At 44.1% G+C, this 27,643-nt stretch overlaps 1 protein-coding gene across 1 annotated transcript in view; it reads left to right on the top strand.

Moving 5' to 3' along the window:
* Window positions 1–27,643, top strand: part of LOC128909853 (sucrase-isomaltase, intestinal-like) — a 48,349-nt gene that overhangs the window by 155 nt on the left and 20,551 nt on the right. The window contains exons 2-11 of the mRNA XM_054202217.1: window positions 1,899–2,067; window positions 2,749–2,845; window positions 3,931–4,043; window positions 11,972–12,097; window positions 13,139–13,270; window positions 19,229–19,339; window positions 19,451–19,567; window positions 19,651–19,735; window positions 23,585–23,702; window positions 26,963–27,131. Of these exons, the coding sequence (XP_054058192.1) occupies window positions 1,899–2,067; window positions 2,749–2,845; window positions 3,931–4,043; window positions 11,972–12,097; window positions 13,139–13,270; window positions 19,229–19,339; window positions 19,451–19,567; window positions 19,651–19,735; window positions 23,585–23,702; window positions 26,963–27,131 (1,237 nt within the window). The remainder of the gene's footprint in view (window positions 1–1,898; window positions 2,068–2,748; window positions 2,846–3,930; window positions 4,044–11,971; window positions 12,098–13,138; window positions 13,271–19,228; window positions 19,340–19,450; window positions 19,568–19,650; window positions 19,736–23,584; window positions 23,703–26,962; window positions 27,132–27,643) is intronic.

Genomic DNA, 27,643 nt, shown 5'->3' with positions numbered 1-27,643 from the left:
GGGAAATACATGAGGTATAAAGCAGTTTCTTCGTGCCGTGCGAAAGCGTGGTGGGGCAGAGGGGCTGTTCCTAGGACCGCGGTTTGTACCACCCCAGTGACCCTCCTGGGCAGGGAGAGGACTTGCTGAGTGGAAGGAGCACTTTCAATGCCATGGTAACACTAATTGCTCTCACGGTGGGAAACGTCAGTGCCGCAATGTGGGTGCCATGAACGTACAAAGCCTCATGTCCTCTGAACAGATATTACGGAGAGTGCTCAATGACTTAGGACAGATATTTAAGCTCTTCCCAAAGCATTTCCCCTCTGGCATCCTTTGTTTTTTGCATAAGCCCGTGGTCTGCTCAGAGCAGTGACCGTGCCTGCCTTGGCACACAGCAGAGCTACGTGACGGCACTCCTTGGGACAGGAATATAGCTCCAGAGCCCATCCCTGTTCCTACACAGCAGCAGCCTCTTGCAGAAAGGCCTCTGTTTGCCAAGGGCTGGATCAGGGATATTTTGCGTGCATTAACCTTCCTATAAGAAAATAGCCTCATTCAGTGCTGCGTGTGGGTGGAGAAGATGATGGAAAGGAGGGGAGGGTGGCTGCTGTCAAACAACAACATCAAGACTTAAAAACAAATTCTTAATTTTCCTGCTTGTGGAAAGGTCAAATAGACTTTTTCAGAAATACATAGACCCTTCAGTACACGTGTTCGATTTAAGACTTGTCTAGGACACTTTAGGGGTAGATTGTGCCTGCTTTTTGCATGGAGAGGTAGGAGGGTACCTTGGATCCACCTCCAGGCATCTCTGTGAGTGGTTGTCCTTGCTTCCCTGTGGGGAGAGCAGAGCTGGCGCGGTGGGAGCGGTGGTGCCCTCCCAGTTCTCCCAGCAGCGGGGACTTGTCCCCAAGCAGCGGTGCCAGTGGTGTGGGTGGCAGCCAGGGCTCATCAGAGAGTGTTGTCCTCGCAGGGGTAGCGCTGGTCCCCAACGACACAGCCTGTCTTCTGCTTCTCTGATTTACCGGTCAATTTGATCAACCATTTAATTTTGTCAAAATCATTGACAAAAGACCATTAAAAGGAGAGTTATGCCACTTCTACACTCTATGGCTTTGGCTCATTTATTTTAATTAGCTGTAACAAATTCATGGTTAAACAAGGCTCGAGAGGGTGCTATCTAAATGTGATACTCATGGCATACACAATACCATTAACGAAACACTTCTCCACAGCTTGACTATGTTCTCCCCCATCTAGCTTGCAGCTCATTATAGCACTAGAGATAGGAAACAGAATGTAACACCTAATTAAAATGTGAGCCCATGTCCACAGATGAGTCAATAGAAATAAAGGCATTAAGCTGGCGAGAGAAGCAGGAGAGAGTCATCACAATATAAACATCTCATTCAAGTAAAGTCTGGAGGAAGTTATCACTCTGCTTTAGGTGCCTGCACAAAGTCAGGGGTAACAAGAGTATTCGGGTCCTGATCCAGCAAAGCATTAAAAAGTAAAAACTGATAACAACTAAATGTCTGTTGTTCTCATTAAAGATTCTGAACCCCACTGCGTAATAACAATTTTTAGCCTTCCCTGTTGGTTGTCATAGAAATAGCACAAGCAACCACTTATTTTGGTAATAGGGTTATAGATAGCGTATTCTGTTATTTTGGTTGTTCTTTTCAAAATGATACCGATGCATTTTATAGTATAAGTAGGTGAGATGTCTATAGCCATTGCAAGATTAATTTAATGTGTGTTAGGTGAAGCACGTTAGGGGCATGCATAGAATTTAACATTTTTTAAATATTGTTACTCTCCAAAATACAGAAAAAATATAAATAGCCAGACATGAACTTAAAATGATGCATACCAAAGATAAGCAAACTAATCATGTCTCCCTCTAATTGTCGCAGGTGGGACAGCCCCCTAGTTGATCTGTTTTTCTCCAACCAGTATCTTCAGATCACGACTGCTGTGCCATCCACTTCAGTGTACGGGTTTGGCGAACAGGAGCACCTGTCCTTCAAACACAACATGGACTTTGTTACCTATGGCATGTTCAGCAGAGATCAGGCACCAACGGTAATTCACTTCGTGCCGCACTTTGTCCTAACTTGTAGCACCAAAAGGAGGTGGCGAGGTACAGCTTTGCTGAGGGAGCACCTCTCTCTGGATGGTAGCACTGCTGATGTGAGTCAGTGGCAAATAGGGGATGTCACAGGTTTTGCAGGTGTCGTAAGTTTTAATTAACTGACAAAACCATGAGGCATTTTAAGGGGACTTTGAAACCTTTCATCTGAAGCTTTCTCATGGTGCGGTTAGAGTTCAGAAAAAGGTATTTTGGGTGCCAAGATCCTGGTGCAGGAAAGCATTTCATTTCATTTCATTTCATTTCATGCTTGGATCAATACCTGTTCATCCAAACAGGCTGGACTTCAGCAGGACTCATTAGATGTTTGGCTAAACTGGGGTCAGTGGTTGGTCAGTTGTGTTTTTTACCCATGCTGTTTTGGAGGGTTTGGCAGAATATGGAAGGTTTAACTGAGAGAGGCTAAAAAGTACCATTGTGATGAGACAGAAAAGCAACTCTTTTCTATCAACTTGACTTCACATCAGTTTAGACGAAAAAATGCCCAACCTTTCAAAACAAGTGTCTAATTCTGAATAAATTTGTTTCCTTGTCTTTGCATATGTACCTAGCTGGCAAAATCTATGGGAAAAAAGCAAAGTCAAGCCATACCTAATGTGCTGTTTATGTTTCAGCCATTTGCCAACCTCTATGGAGTTCACCCTTTCTATATGTGTGTAGAAGCTGACTCCAATGCCCACGGTGTTCTCCTTCTGAACTCCAATGCACAAGGTAAAAAGATATATGGGTTCTCTACGTGGACTGCATATAGAAAGAAGGTAAATTAGTAAGTATAAAAAACTGTTTTACTGATTGCTTTTTCAAGTACAATGAGTACAAATATGAGTGACTGTTCCAGAACTGAGGTTCCAGGAATTACTATAAAGTTTTCAAAGGGATTTTATCAGAATGACCGTTTAAGAAGGTAAGGTATTTTTAGTAAAAATACATGATTAATATTTTTTTGAAAATAAATGCACATACAGGGAAAGGAGAAGGTGGAAAAAATTTCCTCTGGGATCGGCATAACTGAATCAAATCAATTTAAGTTAGTCCTATATTCTGTCTGTGGAGCATAGTTTTGTGCGTTGCCATGGTCACCTTACTGTATTAATCCAGTGGTATAATTTCAGAAAAGGGGAATCTTCACTCAGTCTATAAAATCAGTTTCCCTTGGCAGGCAATGACTTCCAATAAGAAGATTAAAATAGCATAGAGGAACCCTAAACACAAGCTTGTGGTTCCTTTTTATATAAATGAAACTGAGAAAATGGATCTGTGCAATCTACTCTGTGTGGGTTTCTGTGATTTATTGCTGCACAATGCCAATATGAAAGCAGAGATTACAGAAACACTGGGCAACTGCTAGCCTACGTACAGGTCCTGTTTGCTCATCCAATCGTACCCCGAGGTGCCGGGTTGTGACTTGAATGTGTAGCCACCTCTGCCTGGGGATACATTTGTGCACGGAAGAGCCCAGGGTGCGTACACCTGGGATGGGACGGGGTGGAAGAGAATAGAATAATTTCAGTTGGAAGGGACCTCTAACGAACATCTAGTCCAAATGCCTGACCACTTCAGGGCTGACCAAAAGTTAAAGTGTATTATTAATGGCATTTTCCAAATGCCTCTTAAACACTGACAGGCCTGGGGCATCGACCACCTCTCTAGGAAGCCACTTCCAGTGTTTGACCAGCCTCTCAGTAAAGAAACACCTAATGTCTAGTCTAAACCTCCCCTGGAGCAGCTTTGAACCATTCCCATGCCTAGTGCAGAGTTGGTTTGTACTGAGAAGCTGTTTTTTTTTTTCTTTCCAGATGTTTCTCTGAGTCCAAACCCAGCCTTAACTTTCCGCACTATTGGAGGGATCCTGGACTTCTATGTCTTCCTTGGACCCACTCCCGAAAACGTAGTTCAGCAATACACAGAGGTTAGTAGAAAGGCCCATACGGCACATGGGGCAGTATCTTTTAATGAACAGTATTGAGAGCAGAAAGTGCATTAAAGGGATGCAATGATTAGAAAGAAATTTGTCCAAGCTTACCCATAACTGTGTTTTGACACTGTGGATAGAGAAAACAAACTAGGTGGAGAACAGATGGGGATGTTTGGGAACTTTACGTCTGCTGGACTTTCAGAGATTTTGAATGAACTTCAAAGGCTTCAAGCTTTTATTTGCCAGTGGAATTGCCTGTCAATTTTGGAGCCGTCAGCCTGTTTTTTTACTAATGAAAACCCATGTAATTGCACTGGAGAGCATAAATGTGAAAAAAACATATTTACTGCACTCTCACTTGCCCAGTCTTTTCCAAAGAACTGAGGGTAGACATGCAAATAGCTGTTTGGGGAGCATGCATACAATTCTTCTCCAGTGAGGGCTGCCTGGAAAAAAGTGGCAGGTAACATGTTCTTCCTGGTCACTAAATGCCAGGTGATGTGTTAACCGAGCACTTGCACAGAAAATTGCCACCTCAGCAGCAAGCTCTGCGCACAAAGAAACCAGCACAAAGCCTAAAGAGCCTGGAGCAAAGCTGAGAAGGGGCATGTCACTGTGAGAAGGGGGACTCACAGGCGCAGACCCTGAGCATTAAGCTGTAGCCGGAGGTGCCAGCAGCCTGTGGTAGGGTGTCCTGGAGCCGGGCAGCCGCAGCTCATGGTGACATGTGCACACTCTCTGCCTTCCCCTCCGCCACCCCGTCGAAGGGTCTGAGCTCTTATTCTCGGCAAATAGTTTGTCTTGCCTGGCTTTTTAAAGCCTCTATATCCTTTGTTTGCTGATGTATAAGATGCCTGAAATAGGAACAGAAATATCGTGGGTTAGACTGAGGGGGAAAAAGAGGATTTAGCCCAGAAGGAAAGTAGTGCTGGGTTCTGTTTTGGTGATGGAAGGGAGAAGCCTCACGTTGGGAGGCTGTCATTTTGGGAAGGCCGGGCTCTGCCTTTTCCAAGCAGAGGTTCAGGTGGTGCCTCCCAGAGAGGTGGGAGGCTGCTGGTGCCCCTCAGCGTCCCCGAGCAGGGGTGACTGCTCTGCCACTCGGAGGTTTCCAGCTCCCTCTGAGTGTCCTGCCCACCAGCCGCCTCTGACCCCAGAGCCACAAACCAACCAGCAAACAGGGTTTTGACCTTAGACAATAGTCAATCAAACAAAAAAAAAAACAAACCACAAAGTAAGAAAGAAAAAGTAGAGCAACCCTCCCCCTAGACGCAGCCGAGATCCCTGCGATGAAAGCACCTATTTCAAGGGAGTTGCTGCGGTGGTGTGATGGAGATTAGAGCCATCCCCTTTTCTTTACAAAGTCTTTTACTGGTGTTTGAAGGCAGCATTTCTGTGGCTTAGCAGGTGGCCAACAGCTGAAAATAAAATGAGAGAGTTCTCACTCCCCAGCTGATGGGTATTGGCAGCTCCCTTTCCACCCCTGCCTCCCTGGAAATGGAGCTGGGGTGAAGAAAATAAGGTAAAGGGGAGCCGGTGGGCGTCTCCTAACTAGACGTGTCACATGCCAGGACAAAAAAATCCTCTGTTTCTGTATTCTTCGAGCTTGCGCTCGGCTCTCTAGGGAATCTTAAAGAATGCATGGGGGCAATTTCACAGTGAAATAATAACGTCTTCAGTAAACATCCTGAAATTCCCAGATCGCAAATGTTACAATTACCATATTATTAGCCTCTAGGGTAATGATTTGGCTTTTACGTACAAGATATGTGGGAAGGTGAAGGAGACAGAAAAGACTTTATTTTTCAATTGTATTTTCTGTCACACCGAGAAGACTCTCCCGCGCGTTCACTGTCATGCCCCAGGGAAGAAGCAACGTGACCCATGTCTGCAAGGCACCACTCAGCACCATCCCTCAGCTCTCCTGGCTGTTTGCATGGGTCTCCTTTGGGAATTGGTGTTTTGGGAGCTCCTGGCTGCAGGAGGCCCTGGTCGGGCCAGGCTGCCCTGCTGCAATGAGCAATTTGGGGGAATGGCACCCACCTCCCACCTGTGCAAGCATCTGCCCAAAATCACTGAGTGGGGCTTGCTGCAGGGACCATGTCTCCAGGGTGGCCCTAGTGGCATGGCAGTGTTGGCCAGGTGCCAGCCAGTGCATGGCCATTGGGAGCAAGGGAGCTGTGTCCAGAGCAAAGTGCTCCACAGCTTTCTCAAACATCTTGTGCTGTTGCCTTCAGTGCCACTTCAAGACCTGGGCCACCCCACTGGCCCTTGTCGTGCTTGTTGCTGTGAAAGATTTAGGAGCTTAGCTCTGCTCAGTGCCATTATGCAGCCCCCTCCAAAACAGTGAGTTAGGACAGCTTTGTAACGAAGATCTTTACTGGGTCTCTGGAGTATGTAAGCTTTCCCTGTGCACCTCTCCAGGTTTCTGCCAATACCCAGAGCTGGCCCATGGGCTCTTGCCCAGAGCTGGTGCTGTGTGGCCATTGGGGGCAGCTGGGCTGTGCCAGGAGCAGGGTTCCCTGCGTGGTGATCAGGGATGATTGCAGCTGCCCTTCCAGAGCCAACAGCCTCTCCGTGCATCCTAGAGGCCAGGATGGGTGTCAGCAGAAAGATGTGGTGGCCCTGGCTACTAGCCTGGCCCAGGCCAGTCTGCTTTAACTGGGCTCCGGGGGCGATGCAGGGAGTGGGAAGGGAGCAGAGGGTTGAATGTCAGTGCTGCTGTCCCCCCTGCTGTGTCTCGCATGGAGCAGAGGTGGGCTATAGGATGCATCCTGCCAGTGGCACCACAGTGCCACAGCTGTGACGGCAGTGACAGGACATGTACTGGGCATCATGCAATGGGAAGGAGAATTCTCCATCCCGATTCTTCTGCTCCCTCCTGTCCCTGGGCCCAGCTGTGAGGAGTGCTGCTCCTAGAACATGAGAGACGGTCCTGCCACAGCTATATGTGTATATTTGACAGTAATCACAATTTTCTCCCACTACAGAAGAGGTCCGGTGTGCAGAACAGTTATATAACACAAATCTCACTTTTTATGGCAAATGCCTTGTTTTGCAGGAGGATGGGGAAAAGCAACAACAAGCTAAAGAGCTCAGCCATTGAGCTGAGCCTAGCTGAGTCTCTACAGACAGACCTAATACCAGACCACCATTGCCAAGTCCACTGGTGGCCTTTCAGGACAGAGTAACAGTGCTCAGCAGTGGGATATGAGCTCCATAACAAGACACTCAGGAAAGTTATAGTTCAACAAATGGACATTAACAGTGTCTGGGTGGAGTGAAGGCCATGACTGTTATTTTAGCACAGATTATCCAATGATAAGCTTTAAGAGGGCATACTGCGTGTCTCCTAATTCTGTTTTGAGAGTAAATTACTGGTTTACTTCCTCCTTATAGAACCGTAGGATAGTTCTGGGTAGAAGGGACCTCAGGAGGTCTCTAGTCCAGCCTCCTCTTTGGGAGGTAACATGGGGAACTTGCTTGAACCTACAGTTTATCACAGATGATTCAGTGAGAGTCTCATAGTTGAATTCATGGATCCCCCAAGAAAGACCAAGCAGCTGATAAGTGTTTGTGCAGCAAAGAACAAGGTTTGAAGACCTTGGCATTGAAAGTCCTTAAACTTTTTAGACTCCTGAGGTTGTGAGCATCTTCTTAGTGGTTCAGCAGTTGCAGTACCTTTCTTCTTGCTCTCCTAAAACAAAGTTCAGCTCCTGTGCGTAGACTTTGAGTGAAGGTTACCCCCTGCCTGACTGAGTGCTCACCGCACTCGCCTGCCTGCCTCAACCATAGGGGGTGAGCTGGATACATGTATCTGGGCCATAGCAGCCCTGGTGAAATTTAGCCATTGTGTGACTATCCACACTATTTCTGTGTCTGAATCCAGAGCATTAGCCCACTTGGATGTTTACAGTTTCCTCCTACAGCTCTTCCTTAAAGAAAGGAAGGTGAAGCAAATATCAAGCTTCAAGAGTCATTTCGTATGGCTAATCAGGGTGCAACATTAGCACTCTTTCATGTTGAGCCCCTGTACGTGCATTGCTGGAGATCTCAGCTCCTTTGTGAGCATGGGAAAGAGTATCTCTCTCTATGGTCTCTGTGATATATAGGGCATAACTCCCCAGCTGACTCTCGCGTGAAAGTCTTTGGTCATAGTGTTAATAGAATAGGATCCTCATTTACTATGTAGCATTTATATAGTTGATGTCCTTGATGCTCACAGTAATAAAGATACTTGTGCAATAACCCAACACATGGGAAGTGGATACAGATCACTTGCTCCCTGGGCACAGATTTTAGCTGTTAGGTACACGTTTTCTCTGCACTTTGTTCTCACTGCAAAATGCTTCCAGGGTACCTCCTAGATTCATCAGCTCTCGGGTGTATTTGAAAAAAGTGGGAAAAAAGTTATGTAATGCCAAGTTATGTAAACTTGGAAAAACTAGCAGTGAATTTATTAAACAACACCAGGAGTTATTTAAGAACCAAGTGCAGGAGGAATTGTGGAACAGAAAATAGGACCTTTTTTTTTTTCTGCTTCTGCACTACCATATCTTCCTTTTTTTTTCTCAGTTTGGATACTCCATATGTTTGCTGTTTCTGCATTTCTCATGTTTTCCTCCCTCAGTTCCCCTGCCATACCTCATTTACCTTTTCTGATTCTATGGGAGTCAGTTTTGCCAAGCAGGCTTTCTCTGCCTACTGCATTTTATGATCATTTGTATGCAGAATGCAATCTATACGAATTAACTAGATCCTAAATATATATCAAATCCAACATGAGTTTTCAGGTTTGCAAAATTACATCCCTGCCTCTGCTGATCCATCTGCGAGTAGGTACCATATGTCAGTTACTTTATCAGGAAGCTTCAGGGGGATCCATTAGAGAGAGTCCGCAGCATAATTAGAAAAAAGAACATTTGTTTTCCCAGCTGCCCTGTTTTCATCCTTCCTCTTCAAATGTTCTGCTGATTTCAATTAAGCTCACCATAGATGCGCCAGCCTGGTGAACCTGGGGAACTAATTGCTTTAAAACTTAATACCTTGCTTGCAAGGTGCATTTTCTTCCGTTGGTTCAGCTGTAATCCCAAACTTCTCAAGGGATGCTGTCACGAAGTACTGCCTTGCCATGGGGCAGCTCTGTAGTCCACAGGCAAGACAGCGCCAACCTCATCAAACACCAGTGCTGAGGATGCGCTGTTTGGGAAGGACCCTGGCTGACACGCTGGTGGCCACAGCTCCACCTCCAGCCCCGCTGGTGTCCACCCGGGTGCTTGATAGGATGTGGGGGCAGAAGCAAATCCCCATCCAGCTCTTGAACCACATTGTATTGGTGATGTCCCAGGCTGACTGTCTTCCCCAGCCAGGAGCGATCCCAGGGTATTGCAGGACTTGGAGCTGCCCAGCGGTTCCTGCTGTCTCTGACCAGGCTGGTCACCCCTGTGGTGGTTCCAGTTTCCCAGCCCACTTGGGAGAGGCAGCGGACCCCACGCAAACATTCTGCCAGGGCACGGGGCTCTGTGTTTGACCACAGGGTGAATATTTATCAGCTGGTTTTCCTTCTTCCTCTTGTCCAAGGGTAGAAGCCTGTGCACAAAACATTTTATTTCATTAGGGAGTTCTTTTGTTTTGGTCTGTCTTTTTAACCTTGTTTGTAGAGGTCACTCTCTGTTTACAGTAGAGAAAGCGAGGGCAAAATGCGCATCTGCTTTAGGAGCACAAAGTGGTGGGGTTCACAGAGCCCATCTTGCAGCCTTGGCTGGTCTAAAACAAGCTCTGCTGCCTCCTCAGATGAATTTATCCTTAATATGGTGAATGCAGTTGTGATGGAGAAGCAGACTTCCTGCCCTGAGGCTTGCTGTGCTCTGCTGGACACCTCGATGGCGGCTCACTGGGTGTGTAGGAGATCATCCTGAGCCATCGTGCCCCATTCAGGTCTCCACAGAAAACCCTAGCAGAGCTTGAAAGATGGTCTGAGGGATCCGGTGTGTCCACACAAGCTGGAAATAACTAATGACACATGTAACCAGACGAGACTGCACTGTGGTGGCAACGGCGTGTCTCTGCCCACCAGCCTCACCCTGCATGGTAGGGGGCCATCTTCATCTGCTCTTGCTTCCTCTGAAGGGCTTAGTCTCCAGCTAAGTTGGAGGTGAAGTAGGTGTTGAGGAGGGTGAAGAGGGTTAAGTCTGGTGGAATGGGATGAATAGCAGGAGTATGGGGCAGCTGTGCTGCTCAGCTGGAGCATCCCTCCTGGAGGGACTCAAACCACTAACCTCACCGGTTGTTCTGGTCTCCTCCTGCTTTTTCTTAGGTGAGATAGCAGCATCCCAAAAAGCAAAAGCACACTGTGTAGCCAGATTTGTAATGCTTAGTGCTTAAAGTTCACCTGTCTGTCCACAAGCCATTCTCATTTGGAAGCAATTTACCCTGTGCGTTCCCCCAGCTCGGGTGCATTAGAACATCCTCTGTTTTCCCCTGCTTCTCTCCTGCATCAGTTTTTCTGTCGGGTGCAGTTTGCGCATCCCACCAGCTCTAGCATCCATGACGTGTTTTAGAGCAATTTCAAGTTCAGCATTGCTCTCCCAGGTTAGACCCTTACTGGAGAAAATCCCACGGGAAGATATGCCTTTACGCATTGCAATCTCCAGAGAGCTTAGCAATGCAATAGATACAGAGTGCCGGGAGTGCCTTGTTTTATTTGATTAAAGTATGTGGGGTTCAGCTGCCAATATGCAAGTTTTGTTCTTTTTAACTTCCTAGCCTAATTACCTAACTATGGAGGACCATAAGGAAATAAGGGAGGAACAGTTATTTAGCCAAAGGGAGTAAATAGCTGCAACTGATTAAATAAGTCATGGTGCTTACTAGCTACTTGATTTCCATGTATTGCCTGCAAGGATGGTACAAATACTGAACAAAGGTTAATTTCATGGGATCTAACTGTCTAAAACTGGAGAAAGGATTTCAAGAGATGTCCCCCAGAAAACACCAGTGTGTAGTAATGAAGCAAGGCCAGATTTCAGCTTATTTCTAGAACAGACACATCGTGATTGCTCGCTGCTTGTCCCAGGTTGCCAGAGCGTCTCTCACCGGGGGAAGCAGAGCAGGATGCCTCGCTCCCCTGTGCTCTCAATCGAGTTTCCTCATGCAATTTACAGCTGGATTATGTGGAGCCGGTGGAAATCAAATATTTATAAAATCATATTTAACTCATTACCTCATGTTTCAGTAGAGAATTTCAGGACCAAACAGTAACTCTGACTTTGAAGAGGCTTGTCAATGCCTGGCAACACAATGATGTGGGCGAGCAATAAGAGCAGTCAGTCATAAGTAACTGAATTTCATCAGGGTAGTGTGTAAATATAATTAAAACTTCAGAGAGCTCAAATAAACATCAGGCTCTTGATGAGTTAGTTCAGGTGGATGCAGCAAGAGAAGTTAGGAAAGCTGAAGTTGCTGTGTAGCGTTGGAGCTTTGCCTGCTGTTGACCAAAGGGTTTGTGGACTTGGCGCAGGGCAGGCTGTGCGAGGCTCCACGCTGGGTTTCTGCCAGCGTGTGTCATGTGAGTGAAGGCACATGCTACTGACCGAAGGCTGAAACCTCAGTGAGACCCTCATTTGACATTAGCCTGGATTTTATACACTGTGTCTTCCACTGGGGTGTCCTTAGAAGCGACGCTCAGTGTGAGTGTCACTCGGAGCCTCTGCGAAGGTCAAGGGTCCACCAGGAGAAGTGCTTTTTTGAAGCCAAGCATACAGTACAGTAAGCCATTCTGAGAAAGGAAAGGGTATTTCATGGGTGGGTGATACCTGTGCCCTGATCTTTGTGGCTTAAATGAGCTGGGTGCCTCTCCTGGTGTTTCAGAATAACTTCTCTTCATCTCACCCTTTGCATTTCTGTATTCCTCATTCCTGCTGTAGGCCATTGGACGCCCACACATGCCTGCATACTGGTCTCTTGGATTTCATCTCTCCCGGTGGGGTTATGGCAGCATTGATGCTTTAAAGAAGACTGTCGATCGCATGCACTACTATGATATCCCATACGTAAGTATGAATGTTTCACTGCGTATGCTAATTTTACAATCCAAAGTGAGATGAATAAAATTATAATAGAGGAAAAGTGACTATCCTACAAAGAGAATTGTAGAATACAAGGATGTTCATAATCTTACGTAGTCGTTTTGCATGTAATATCTTCATAATGCCTAAAAGAACATTTAAAGTGGGCTTTGAACGTAAGGTTTAAGTGCTGCTCTTGGCTGCATAGCAGGCAATTTTGGTGTGGATTTACTGTTGTGCAGTATGAGATGCTAGGTTTTTAAAACTAAATTATAGTATTTCTGATGCATATCACTGCCAAACAGTTGCTAAACTAGGACTTCTATGTTTCCATTTTGTCCATTGCTACCATGTAAGTTTATAGGAGATGAATTTGGCCTGACGATTATTTACAGTTATTATAGCCAATCTCTTAGGTTTCGTTTCATACATTAGCTACCTTTTAGAAATACAGTTGCATACATTCTGATTTTCCCTATCAAATACTTCAATCATAGAATCGTTTGGATTGGAAGGGACCTTTAAAGGTCATCCAACCCCCCTGCCATAAGCAGGGACATCGAACTAGATCAGGTTGCTCAGAGCCCCACCAACCTGACCTTGAATTTTTCAAGGGATGGAGTATCTACCACCTCTCTGGGAAACCTGTTCCAGCGTTTCACCACCCTCATCATAAAAAAAATTCTTCCTTATATCTAGGCTGAATCTACCCTCTTTCAGTTTAAAATCATTTCCCCTTGTCCTATCGCAACAGGCCCTGCCAAAAACTCTGTCCCCATCTTTCTTATAAGCCCCCTACGAGTACTGGAAGGCCACAATAAGGTCTCCCCAGAGCCTTCTCTTCTCCGGGCTGAACAACCTCAGCTATCTCAGCCTGTCCTCATCAGAGAGGTGTTCTCTCTGATCCCTCTGATGATTTTTGTGGTCCTCCTCTGGACCCACTCCAACAGACCCATGTCTTTCCTGTACTGAGGACCCCAGAGCTGGATGAAGTACTTACGTAATGTTTACTTTAAAAATGTTTAGGATGTCCAACATCTTGATATCGACTACATGGAACGTCGCATGGACTTTACCTATGATAAAGTGAATTATGCAGGTCTGCCAGAGTACCTCAAACAGCTGAAGAAGGAAGGAATGCATAATGTCGTGATTCTGGTAAATTAACAATATTGCTAATTATTTCTCCATTTATATGAACTATTTGCAGCATAGTGTTTATAGCAGTATCTAGGTGCTAACGCACACATGCTATTGTAGCAGATTTTCCGTTTTTGTCATTTGTTGAGAAAAGCTGAAGAACAATTTGTTCATATTTCAGATTCATATTTAAATTTGTTGCATTTATCGGGTATCTGTGTACCAGCACCATCTCTATACCCTAGCATTAATTCTCTTTCACTTTTTCCCACTCAGTTATAAGAAATTTTGCCTCTGTTCGGGGCTGAGTTGAGATATGATTGCTTTAATGCAATTCTTTTCCTGAAAAAAACCCAAATGAGTTTAATAGGCACATAAAAATTGTAGAATAGTGGGAAAAATCCACTCATAAATACTCTGGAGAGCTAGTAGCAACAGTTCATGTTACCTTATATTTTTAATCTAAATTAATGTAAGAGAAGTTTGTTTGCATGAAAACTGGTGGAAAATGTATCTTGAACCTGTAACCACAATTGATGTATGACCCAATGAATGAATTTGGTCAGAAGTGAAAACTGAAGATTTCCATCTTCTCCCGTCAATTTTTCCAGCAAAGATTGCTGCTTTTCTCCAGCAAGTTCCCATATGTGTTCTTGCACTGGAGTTACTTTTTCCCACAATAGCTGAGTGAGTGACAATGGTGGCAAGGAAATTGATAGTCAGAAATTAAAGAAAAGTCCTTGATAGATGTGTAAGGCCTGTCCTAGCACTGCCTGGGGCAGTCACACCAGTCACACCACCTGGGAAGGATCGGGGTAGGAAGGCTCAGGAGTGCGGGACCTGGAGCAGCTCAAGTGGGTGTGAAACATCACCACAGAGAAGAGAGGTGTAATTTGTTCTCCATAACCATTAAGGACAGGATAAGAAGAAAAGTGCTTTAAATTGTGGCAGAAAAGATTTAAGGTAGACATTAGGACAAAGCTGCCTGTCTGCAGGGTGAACAGAGCAGGGAGCTGGTGGCCTGGGGTCCCTCCCCGAGCTGGCGTTGTGAACGTGTCCAGCAGATGCATCAGGGACGGGTCAAGCTGCACTGACCCACAGGGGAAAGAGGAGGATACAGTCCCACAGAGTCCCTCTCAGGACTTTTTTTTGCTGTAATTGCAGCCTAAATGGTCAGCTTACACCTTTCATTTGGGTGCTATTATTCTTATTTACCTCAAACTGACAGTCTCTTGTCCTACTTTCTTTCTTGATATACTTATTCAAACAAGCGTATTCTCCCTCAGCCTTTTTTGCTAGGCTAAACAAACTGAAGTATTTTATTCTCTTTTCGTTGGGGGAGGTTCTTCAGATCTCATTGTAGTAGCTCTCCCCGCTGCGTGTGCCCCAGTTTGAATGCATTTGCCTGTGGAGCAGATATAACTGGATTTCACAGCGCTCCAGATGATGCCCCCACAGTGTTTGGAGAATGGCAGAAATACTTCCTTCTTTCTGCTAAAAATTGTCTTGTATGACAAAACCCTGCATCGTATTTACCTATGTTATATTGATGGCTCATACTCCTAAAGAGACCAATAAATCCAGCTGAATCATAATGGACAAGCCACTAATGTCAACAGTCTCTAAGTTGATCCAGCCTCTTTAAAATAAGGGCCACATTCCTCATCTTGTCATGGGGGTCCTGTCAAAGGCTTGTGGGAAGAGAGACTGAATAGCAGAGTCTGAAATTGTGGGACAATTCCTCTTTCACTTGTGGTGGTGTATCGGATGCTTACTGGAGTCAAGACAACCGAGAGTTACTGCAGTTTCCTGACTTAAAATCACATTACCTTGTCAAATAGATAGATTAACTCAGAAGTGCCTCCCTGGCCTTATTTTTTCCTCCACAATTTGTTGTAAAGTTTGGCATATGACAGAGGATGGACTAGTCAGCACCACAGGTACCCATATTAGTGTTTTCTTTTTAAAATACAGTTAGAAGGTTTGCTGTTCTTCAGTCTGCTGGGGTTTTTTTGGTAGTTTCATTAAAAATACCTGCTCTGTATTTATTACTGGCCTAATCTTCACTTTGTTGTACTATAATTGCATTTGCTGCTGGGAATCTGAAACAAAACCACACAGCCCAAGTGATCAATTACATATTGATAATGGAAATAGCAGCCTATACAGTGAGTGCTATTTGCATATTCGTTCCCATGAGGGTCCTGGTTCTTCTACAGCTGTATATCATGAGAAGCTCCAGGGTGCAGCAGTGAAAAGAGTTTCTGTCACTGGAGGTCCAAGGCACAGAGTTTAAACAGTAACAGATTACTAAATCACTCTAATGGAGAGGAACTTCAAGACAAAAATAGTCCAAAATTAACCGGATACATCATTGTAAATAACTAACCAAGTGGTAGATGAGCACATGTGCTGTCAGGGCTGAGTGCTCTTTCCAGCTATTAGGCATTTTAGGCTCCCTATATCCTCAATACTGCTCTAAAAATGATCTGATCTCTTAGAGCTGTAACATTAAATACCACCCGCCTATTTATTGGTTTATCTCAAAAAAGTTTGCGAGACATGAATATACCAGCTAAATACCATGAGTTTGGTGTAGCTCTTCCTATACACACCCTTCCCCTTCAGTAAATACATGGTAGTCACCTCTCTTTCATCAAAGTTAGGATGCCTCCGGTTATTTTGCACTTGCTGCTGGTTAAGAAGCTGCAGGCAAGCAGTCACGGTTTAGTGGGTGACCTATGTTACCCTCTTACTTGTGAGTTTAACTTCAACCACATTTTTAAAGCCCTTTCAGTTCTTCAGATGGTGCATGCTAACGCAGTGCAAGGAGCTGCTGCTATATAAATCTAAATTCAGCTGTTAGGCCGATGCAAGGAATATAACAACAATTCTTAATTTGTGCAATGGGCAAATGGACATCCGGATAGCAAGCCCTTCTTTCCTCTTTCCGCTAACCTCTAACTGAGGACTGTCTTCTGTTCTAGTTCTTTAGGTAAGCTTGTGAAAAAGAACAAAAGCTGATGCAGTTTGTCCTTAATTTTTTAAAAGATAACGGGAAATACAGGTTGCACTGGTAGCGAAGTTTTCTATTTTCACTTTATTACAGTTGCCAATATTTCTGTCAAACTCTGACTCTGTTAGCATTCTTTAGTGATGTAAAGCATTCCCATAAGTTGAGTCAGGAGCTGGAAGAGTATGAAGGGTTTCATTCCCAAGTGGCAGCAAAGCCATGCTAACTGCAATCAAGGCAAGTGTAATGCAGTTTGATACTGCAAGAACAACTTTCTATTTAGATTCCCTTTGGATAGTGACAGCGATGAGTGAGTTCCCCAAGTGTAGCAGATTGTTGCCTCCCTCATGAAGAGTTCAGGAAATGGGCTCTGATTGCAGCCACTTAGCGTCATGTAAAACCTCTAGTAAATGGATCTGGGGGAGGCGGGTTCAGTCCTCCTCATCTTGGGCCGCTATGGTCACAAGCAAAGTGCAGATCCTAACAGCCAGCAGTATTAACACCGGCAAGCTGCCTGAGGACAGGACCCTGAACTCGGTTGTGCCACCACCGCTGGGGCACCTGGTGCCTCGCCACCACTAAGTCCAGTCCCCACGCTTGCATCCAAAGCTGAGCGCCCGCCGTGCCTGTGGCCACCTTGATAGTAGCGTGGCCCCATTATCAGAGTCTCTAAATGCAGCCCTTCAGCACTTCTCTCTCCTGATCTCTTCCAGAGGCCACCTCCATTTAAGGGAAATTTTGTCTAAGAGTGCCAGTACTTGGTCATCATTATTGCACTGAATAATGTGCATGCTTCAGCTGAGTCAGAACAAATATATTCTTTAGAAACGAAGAAAGAAGTTCTAAAAGTAACAATGACTACAATGTAAAATTATAAACATCATTACTGAAGAGCAGCTTTAATGAAAGACCTTGCATACCTTCCATTAAATCACACTAAAAATAAAAACAGCTAGGAATGACAGGAGTGACAAATTACTTGCAAGTCAATAGCAACATGCTCATGATTCAAAATAATGCTTGATAGCTTTAACATTTTAAAGTCCAGCTCTATGAGCTGTAGAGGCTAAAATTTCCGGAGATGAGTTTTTATGGATGTGCATCAAAATCTATGTTCGGGGCCATAGGTGCATCGGTCTGGATAAGTGCTGGGTGCCCCAGGTCTCTGGGCACCTAACTCAGCTGGAGTTAAGGATGCTCAGCTCCTTCTCTCCAAGAGCTGCTAAAAAGATGAGTTAGGGAAGATTTAACAGACATGAACTTCCTCCCCCACAAACAACCCGTGAATGCATGGGAGGGTTTTGTTCTCTTTAGGACGATACTAAACTTGCATAATATATTAGATTTATGCACTGGAATAACCTTTCAGCTGAAGGAAACCAGAAGTTTGGATTAGGAGTAGCTAATTAAGCTGACTTCTTACAGCCTTCAAGTCCCTTGAGAGACATCTTTTCTGCAATTATAAGCTAATTATCGCAGATGGACAGTTTTCTCTTTTCCAAAGCTGAACCATTAAACAAGTTAAAAAGGTAATGGACACTTATACTCTTTATGGAGGTGACACTTGAGCTAGATAGTTAAAATTGAAGAGAATTTTGCACTTAAGGTAGGGATTTAGCAGGGGCTTTTATTTTTGAGGCAAGGAAGAATATACTTTCCTCACCAGGGCTATAGCTATCAGAGGGCTTACAAGTAAATCAGGCAGTTAATTTAGGTATTAAAATGAGCTTTAAAACATGCCTTTAAAGAAATTTACCATTTGGGATGGGATTTTTTTTTGTTGTTCTTGAGAAGCTTATTAGTTAGACTTCTATCACATGTGAATTAAAGTTCACTTAAATTATTGCACAAGCTATGAGTGAATGGAAGAATTGTTCCAGTGGTGTTTTTCTCCATTGTGTTTCATAACTGAAAGGTTTTGCCTTAAGGAGAACCTGAGGGAATAACATTTTCTAAGAGAAAGGTAAAGAATTCCCTTCTTGTAAAATGGCTGCAATCTTCCTCTGTTGTAAATAACACTAAGCAGATAGCTGCTCCCAATTAGGGACATATTGCGAAGCGCGCTGATCTCCTTTTAGTCCCAGTTGACTGCTGAGCAGAATTGAATAGTATCTCTTCATTCACTGGCATCTCAAAGTATTCCTGACTTTACTACTTACTGACATGGGGGGCCACCATCTTCCCCAGGAGCAGATTAGGCTCCTTTTCGATGAGCTTGGTGGTTACGGACGGCCATCCTGAGGCAGAGAAGCTGGTGGTGTCAATGTCACTGTCAGCAATGGGAGGTGGTGACAACCCAAGCAGTGAAATGGGTGGCAAGGATGAGCTATGGGGGTGTGAAATGCTGTTGTTGTCATGCCAGGGGGGAACAGAGACATATGGCCCTGCAGGCGTGTAGGGTGGGTTGGGTTACTCTGCACCAGCCTGGCTTAAAACATCCTTGTCTGACGTTGGATCTGAAGGGAGGGTTAGCGAGGTCCTTTTGAGGTTGGATGTGTCCCAGCTTCAAGCCCCTTGAGAAGTTTGAGTTATTCCAGCACTGAGCTGCTGAGGCAGCTGGAATGAGGGTTGCCTTGGAGGGAAATCCAGAGGTGTCCAAGTGTGGGAAAGCCCAGCGTGGCACCCTGCTCTGCCAAGCAGAGACCTCGGCAGGGGGAAAAGTAAAATCTAGTGCCTCTCTAAAACCATTTTAGCATAGAATGTCTCATAAAAAATAAACATGAGGTTATTTAATAATTTCACATTACTTTTGCCTTATACAAGAAATACTCACGACACATCTTTAATGACTCTTCCTAAATTATTATGTGCTCTCAACTCTTATTAAATTTTAATGCTGTTTTCTTCCAATATTACTGCAATCTGCATTAAGAACATCATCCAAATTTTTCTAAAATATACAAATAGAAAAGTAATTGTTACTTTTGGGATTTCAATAATGGAAATGCAATCTCTGTTTTCAGGACCCTTTCATAACTAAAGATGAAGAACCGGGCACTTACAGGCCTTATGATCTTGGAGAGGAAATGGGAGTCTGGGTGAACAACTCCGATGGCACTCCTGCTGTTGGAAAGGTTGTTTTATTAAATTCTCTCATGCATTTGGTCTAGTGCTGCTTCAAAGTGATAAAGCAGCTGTGTAACAGAAATGAGAAGATAACTGGTTGTTTTACCTGTGAACTCCAGGCCTGGCCACCCGGAGACTCGGTGTTTCCTGACTACACCAACCCCAGCACAGTCGAGTGGTGGACCCAGCTGTGTCTGGAGCTTAAGGATGTCCTTGACTACGATGGGATCTGGATTGTACGTCTCGTTATATTTGCCCTCCCTTCTTTTGAAAAAAGAAAATGAGGCTTTTGACATGTGTCTCACTCTCTTTATTAAAGGATATGAATGAACCATCCAATTTCTTGAAAGGCCAGTTTCCTGGATGTGCTGCTAATAATATCAATAACCCTCCTTTCATTCCGAGTAAGTAAAGTTTCCTTGATAATATTTTTTTTTTTTTAATCACAGATAGGTTATTTCTTAGAAAAAAAATCCATCCTCTCATTTTTCATCTTTCTCTGCCTGTCCTATGCGTTCAGTTACATATTTGTTCAGGACTTCATTGGCTCAGCTTTACTCTGTCTAAGGGACTTTTCTCTCTCATGGGGGCTGCCTCATAGCAGGACTAGAAAAACGGCCATCCCTGCCATTCTCTGAGCAACCGGTTTGCATCAGAGAAAGGGCAAGGTACCTATATACTGTAACTCAGCAACCCTTCTGCCTTACCATCACCACTGCTAGTCCCAGGGATGGGCAGTCTCTGCCTTTTCCACAAACCATGACAAGGAAGACATATCTCCCTGATGCCTTAATTCAATATCTCTTCTTTCTCTTAGGAAAGGAATTTTCATTGCCTTCCTAGAAACGGGCTAAAAATAAGTTAAAAAATGTCCAAGCTTATGGGAGACTGATAGGAATGGGAACACCTTTTCCAGTAGCCGTGTTAATGACATGCTCATTCTTCCCCAGGAAGCCATGAGTACTTACAATTAGTGCCAGTGGTCCTGGCAATTAATCCAGCCAACATTTCCCCAGGAAAGCCCGGCTGCCTGAGCAATGCTAACATGCAGCAGGAAGTTGATACATAAATGAGTTATTGACAGTGAAGTATTGGAAATGTCCCCTTTTTCCCTTCAGGCTGTTGTACTGTCATGTGAATTCTTCATTTTATTTATTAAGTCTCATTCCTTTTCACTCCGGATGCAACAGAAACATAAACGTAACAAAAACATGACAAAATATTCTAAAAAGATTGTAAATTATTGAAACCAGAAGCAGAGCTTTTAATTATGATTTTGGTGTTTGCTCTCTTTGCGGAGAAACCGCTGATTGTGACTGTTGTATACTGGCCCTGTGGGTCTCGTCATTGACGAAAGCCCAGGAACTGATGAAACATTTCCACCTTTGCCTTACATTACCTCCATTTTTGTCAGCATTCAGAGCTGAAAAAAAAAAGGTGTGCGACTTTGGGGAAGATGGCCAAAAGGGCAGGGCTCCCTTTACCGTCACAAATAAAGGACTGTGGGATGGACCTATAAAGAGGCTTCTGGGCCATGAAGCTGAGCTTTGCAACAACTAGTGTTGAAGTCTGAGCCATTACAGAGGAGTCAGAGACCTAGACGCCTACACGACATGTAAGGACAATGAGTGATGCTGAAGGCAGGTGTGTTTTGAGCCCAGTTTCTCCCCTGACTTGCTCCTTCTTGTGCACGTATGCACCTACTTCTGCTTGCGACTCACAGTGTTGGTCTCCCTTCTGCAGACAGGAGCCTAAGGCATTTTTTACAAGGTGTAGGAGATCTGTTTTCAACCAGTGTTTAAGGGCTTTCTTTTATATTCCACTTTATGCCAGCACTGTGCATGCCCTTGGCTGTCCAAGCCCTTGACTGGTGTAGGTGTGAGGTGGGACCCAAGTTGCTTAGTCCAATAAGACATTAGGACCTTCCTGGAGTTGGCAGGGTTTTAGGGGTTCACTGTTGTCTTAGGTGACTGAACCTGCGCAAGTCCCAGGTTCAGTGCCTCTGGCTTTTTGTCCATGTGGCGTTCAGCCTCCTTATCTAAATTATAACCACGATTACACGTAACCATGGTTTGAACTTCTAAAGGCAGATTTCCTTCAAATCAATTTTCTATAAAACATTTTATGCTGAAGATTAATGTGCAATTGTAAAATAATCAGTATTACTGAGGCAGAATACAAAATAGACTAAGAATGAAGCGTGAAAATTTGACTCATGTGGAAGCATTTTCTTTCGTATCCCATCTTAATTTTATGGGGCTAATAATTAAGTGCCACTGGGACATTAAGTGTGACTTTCCCCAGAACCTTAGTGTCTTCTTCAGAGCCATATCAGTCAAAGTTACTTGGAAATTGCCCATAAATTTATTTCTGATGCACATCAGCCATACTGGAGTCCTTGTGTCTAAAAATCCAAACACGGGGATTCCAGCTGTGGTGGCACAGCAGAGCAGAGAGGCTAATGGGGTTTCAGGTACAGAGAAATGCACTTTGTAGTAATGAACTGCAAACATACAGTAACGTGCAATCAGGCAGTGAGATTGCTTGCTCACGGGGAAATATTTACAACAGTGCATGCACCTAATTAAGCATGCAAAAGAAGAATATTTAAGAATCTACTTTCTTTCTTTTTTTGAGAGGATTTTATAACATTTTCAACTTCGTCTCTAAAAATAAATACATTGTATAAATGAAACATCTGACCTGCCCACTTCCTGCTGAACTTCACGTGGCATTTTCATGGAGGTTAGCTGCAGAGGATGAGAGTCACATTTTTCTGTACCAAATGGGCTTTGCCTGTGCCTCCTTAATATGGGATCAAAGACCAGGCAGCGTCTGTGCAGCCAATTTGTGCCTCATATTGCTCCCCCTTGGCTCAGCTAAATGGGTGCTGTGCCAGTGATGTCAGGTCTACCCCGACTATTACTGAGGGAAAAAAGCTACTACTGAAGGAAAAAAGCCTTCACTGCCTGTGACGTGCTGATAGAAAGTTACTGGATAATTCACCTGCATGTGAATATACACATTATAACTTATCCTTGCTCTCTTCTGTGCAGTGTATTGGGCCATAGCAGATGACACCCGATGGACTGTGTCCAGTTCTGGGCTCCCCAGTTCAAGGGAACTGCTGGAGAGGGTGCAGCAAGATGATTAGGGGACTCGAACACCTCTCTTATGAAGAAAGGTTGAGGGATTTGGGTCTTTTTAGCCTGGAAAAAAGATGAGGGGGGATCTTATCAACACTTATAAATACTTAAAGGGTGGGTGCCAGGAGGATGGGGCCAGGCTCTTTTCAGTGGAGCCCAGTGACAGGACAAGAGGTAATGGGCACAAACTTGAGCATAGGAAGTTCCACCTAAACTTGAGGAGGAACTTCTTTCCTTTGAGGGTGGCAGAGCCCTGGCACAGGCTGCCCAGAGAGGTGGTGGAGTCTCCATCTCTGGAGACATTCAAAGCCCGCCTGGACGCGTTCCTGTGTAACCTGCTGTAAGGTGACCCTGCTCTGGCAGGGGGGTTGGACTAGATGATCTCCAGAGGTCCCTTCCAACCCCTACAATTCTGTGATTCTGTGACTGCTGCACCTCATGCTTTTTACTCCCCTGCACACCCCTGGCACTCCCCACTCATCACTCCCAAAGCTGCCTGGGGCCGTGCCATCAGCCCTGCTGTCCTTTGGTCCTAGATGCCTCAAGGGAAGGGAGGGGCCAGAGTTGGGCTTAGGTGTTGCTAGGAGTTGAGCTAGGTCAGAATTGTGCTGCCTACCTACCTCTGCAGCTGAGTGATAGGCACACCGAGGTCTCATCATTTCACACAACCATCTAAGTTCCCTGGATGTCTGAATTTCTGATTTTGTTTTGTTTTTTTTTCTTGCGACGTCTTTGCTTTTAAGTAAACTTTGTCACTATGTAAAAGAACACGTAGATGTATTTTTAATTCAGCAATGCAGAAATTTTCTTTCTGGCTATTACTTACTGAATACATGGTATCTGTAGAGGTGTTTTGAATTATTGGACATATAACTTGAACTAAATTAGCAGTGTTTTCTCAGTCCTCACCCACCTGAGCACACGTGTGCCTGTCTGCAAGCAGGTATTCATGGCTACGTGCTAACCTTGAATCAGTGCAGGCCTGGCAATTCTTCAGCTCTTCCTCTTAACAAAATCCTTTGTTTTTTTCACCCCTAACTGAGTAGAAATATGAAGAAAGTTGAATTGCGATGTGTATAATTTTACAATGTTTTGTATCATTCTCAGCCATTACTGATCGTTCCCTGGCACAAAAGACATTGTGTCCCGACTCCAAGACTTACCTTGGAGAGCATTATGACACACACTCTCTCTTCGGCTGGTCACAGACAGAACCAACCTTCAAGTAAGTTTTCCAAGTATTTCTAAGCAGATTTCAGGTGGTTGAAATACATTTTAAAATCCACTGATTTTACCTGGGAAATTGGTAATAGTATCTAATAAGAAAGAGCCCCATGCTTCATTTTACCATTTGGCATTTAGTAAGAAGTTTTGACAAGTATCTTGGAAGAAGAAACAGAATCTTTTACAATTTTACTTTTCTTAGCTAAAATCTGGATCTGCTTGTAGGACCCGACTCTTCAGCTGCTGCTTTTGCATAACTAGAGCAAGATGTTCCTGTGCTCCGCTAAAGCTGCTGACGTGCAGCTGCTGCAGACGCAGCCTTGTGTGGCATCAGGGGAATTTTTCCATCCCTTCGTTCCCGTGGCCCAAGCAGAGGAATTTCTATCACTGCCAGTGCAGGATCTGAACCATGCAGCTCCCCCGGCTTCTTCTGGAGCTGCCTCTTGCTCCCGGCAGGGCAGCGTTTTGCATTTTAGCTTGGGGCTGAGTCAGTCCGGGAGGGCAGAGTTGCTGTCGGCTAATGTAAAACTAATTTTGCAGCTGGGAAGCACTCAAGGCTAGCTTACACAGGCAGACCGTTGCTGTGAAGCTGGAGTCACAGTGGAAAGCTAGCTGTTGGATTAAATCAAATGGGCAAATCATGCCTTTTCTGGCAGAGGTTGAGCTAAAACATGGATAAGTTTAATACCTTAATGTAAGTGCCAAAGCAGGGATCCCTGTGCTGGCTTGTTTTGGTATTTAGCACTCATTTTCAGCAATTGTATTGTGATAGCATCCAGGGGACATGGCTAAGTGAGCCTGCTTATGGTGTTGATGCATTTGTATTTTACACGCCAAGCCTGGGGGAAGGGAAGCACCGGGTAAAAGCCAGAAGCGGTTTGCCAGCTCTTGTGGGCCCAGCTGAAGAGCAGTCCAGCTGTTGAGAGAAGGAGCAGAAAGCCCTCAAACCCTTGACCTTGCTGGCCACCCAGTCCAGCTAGGACTGATGGGACTTAGCATGGTTTTTTGGCCCCTATACGCCAATCTCAGCAGAGATCCTCCCATCTCTGGTCTCTCCATCAGGATTTGTCCTCTGCACACTTGGGCCTGTGTAACCATACACTGTCTTGGTAACACTTTTTGAATAGAGACTTTGGATTTGCCTATCTTCTTGAGCTGTTTTCTTAGTTTTATTCAGGCTCTGTGCCAGCAAAGCCAATTGCCTGAGACAAACCCTGTGAATTTATCAGGAAAAACTCCGTGTGCCGGCACATCTGCCCCAGCCCCTTCGGTGTTCACACTGTCCTGGCCATGCTCACCCAGACCAATGATGCTGGGACCATTACTGCTGCACGGCTCCTTGCAGCCTCCCCTGAGGCTGTGAACCTTCCCCATTCCTGCAGCACTTGCTTCCAGGGCTCCTTCCAAAGAAACACCTGTTTTGCTTAGCCTAATATAGAGTGTTTCAAGGCTGGAGAACCACCCTAAAAGCATCGGCAGAGGTTGGGTTCGCTGCAAAGTTGGGAAACTTTGGTGAAGAATTTTTCATGCATATTCATGTAGGTCTCTCAAACTCATTTCTTTTCAAGGCTGGCTGTATACCCTTTCTGCATTCGCTCTTCACAAATAATATACTAAATTAAATTACTGTCAGGAATATTTAGCAAACCAGCATCAATTGCAGGATATTGGCTGAAAACAAGTGACAAGTTCATAATCGTATAAAAGACAATTCTAAGAATTATTCTAATGTAGCCAGAGAATAGGAAATGTGTCACCTGACCCATGTCAAATGGCTTGAATTTGGATACATGAAGTAGCAGCAATCAGCTTGTGCATAGCTTAATGCCAGGAGTTATTCGCACATGATATTCTGTAAATAATTTCAATCAACAAATACGTTTGACAACATTAGGACCTGTTCGGCAATGGTTTGCAACAGACTGAAATGTGTTCAATGAATTAATTGTTGCAAATTGTTTATGCAGCTCTGGGTCATAGTTGAGTTGATGCGATGTTGCCCTCATTAGCACCTGCATTTGCAAATGGAGCCTAAAAATTGTGCTGCACAACCAGAGGAGAGGACTTATGCTCAGGACATCCACGAAATGGCTCCAAAATGCCATTTATACAAACCACATGGGGTCTTGTGCCATTATTGGGCCCAGCAGAGCACCTACAACCCACAACCAGCAGGTCTCGCATGGTTCAAGAATTGCCCCTCTTGCTGCATATGGCCCATAAGGTTAATATATTTAGGCTTGCATGAAAGCTGTTGGGTTTTTTGCTTCAGAAACAAATGTTGAAGCATTTTAAAGGCTCTGTGCTGTGACAGAGCCAATACCAAATATTGGCCAACCTGAATACGGATGAAAGAGCTCTTGATCAAATCTCATTAAGGAACGGGAGAAGGAGGTGGATGGTGAACAACATGATTAATATTTCACTCTAGGATTTCCCAGAGAATCTAAGTTGTGTTACCCAAATCATGTTAAAGCAGAGCTGAATTTGAGTTCCTGCAATATATAATAGTGCAATATATAATCAGGTACAGAGATTATCCTATGTTGAGGAATTTTGTAACAGGTTTGTTAATAAGGCATATTGCACTTCCTTGATTTTTCTGGTGATGCAGCAAAAGTATTTTCAAAAGGCAAGGAAAAATTCATTACACCATTAATTCTGTAATGAAACCTCATATATCAAACAGTGACAGGAAACCAGAGGAAATACTACAAGGATGGGGTGACATTTTGAATTATTACATTTTTGCTTTCTTTATTGATTATTTCTTTTTTTAAGATGTTCAGATATTGTTTTGATTTTTTTTTTAAACTTTTGATTACAGGGTATTAGAACTTTATTTACCAATACAAATCTCTAAATAAATCCTATATTGAAAAAAGTACATATTATACCGTTTTTTAGGAACGTGTAGGACACTAAATTAAAAGTTCTAATATAGAAAGGAAATTGTGTTTCAGTTTTTCAGTTTGAGACGCTGTTGAGAATAAATTAAACACAAATTAAACACTAAAAAAACCTGAAACAGATTGTTTTGTGGATCAGATAGATCTTAGTTTTTTATTTTGGGCCATTGAGTAAAACTTCCCATTATTTGCAGTTTTGCAGCCACATTTTCACATGACTCAGGACCACAATAATTATCGTTTCACGAATAACACCCCTTCAGATAAAACTGTGCCTGAAAGCTTGGGTTGAGCGTATGACCCCTTTGGTTACCATTCTTATTTTTAATGATTTTGTGGCATTTTTTTGCAGTGTTGTCCAGCAGGCAACTGGAAAGAGAGCGTTTGTCTTGAGTCGGTCTACATTTGTTGGCAGTGGGAAGCATGGGGGCCACTGGCTGGGTGACAACTTCTCTCAGTGGAGGGACATGCACTTGTCAATCATTGGAGTCCTGGAATTCAACCTCTTTGGCATCCCCTATGTAAGTCCAGTGTCCTTCAGGCAGTTGCTGGCTCAACTTTAAATTAACTCAAATGTTTTCTCAAATAAGCTGCTTGAGACGGCCAGCAGGAACGGCCTCCACAGCATAAGGAACTGCAGATTAAAAAAAGCTAAATGTCATCAATCTTGGATGGCTGAAGAGAAACAAAAATAGCACTGCGAGATTCATATTAAATCACTGCATGCCATCCAAAACCGATCTCTTTATATTATGTATTCTACCATTGAGGTCCCTCCATATATTTCTGGTTTTGCAAGCGGGGCTGATGAATCTGTAGAATTATTGAAATACTCAGATCTTCCACAGTGACATTAATGCTCTAGGAACCAGTACGATCTCAATTGTGGAAAAATTCATATCACTATGGAGCATTCTCATAAAATCATCAGAAATAGGTATCTTTTCCGAAAATTATTTTTATTAATAAACTTCTGTCGTTTCTCATTTTTGGACCTCGGCCACAATCACAAGCACTTATCCAATGATCTTAT

This window comes from Rissa tridactyla, chromosome 1 (genome assembly GCF_028500815.1).
Source record: "Rissa tridactyla isolate bRisTri1 chromosome 1, bRisTri1.patW.cur.20221130, whole genome shotgun sequence".
NCBI lineage: Eukaryota > Metazoa > Chordata > Aves > Charadriiformes > Laridae > Rissa > Rissa tridactyla.
Note: the sequence above shows the minus strand (reverse complement) of the source record. Positions and strands in the feature narration are given on the sequence as shown.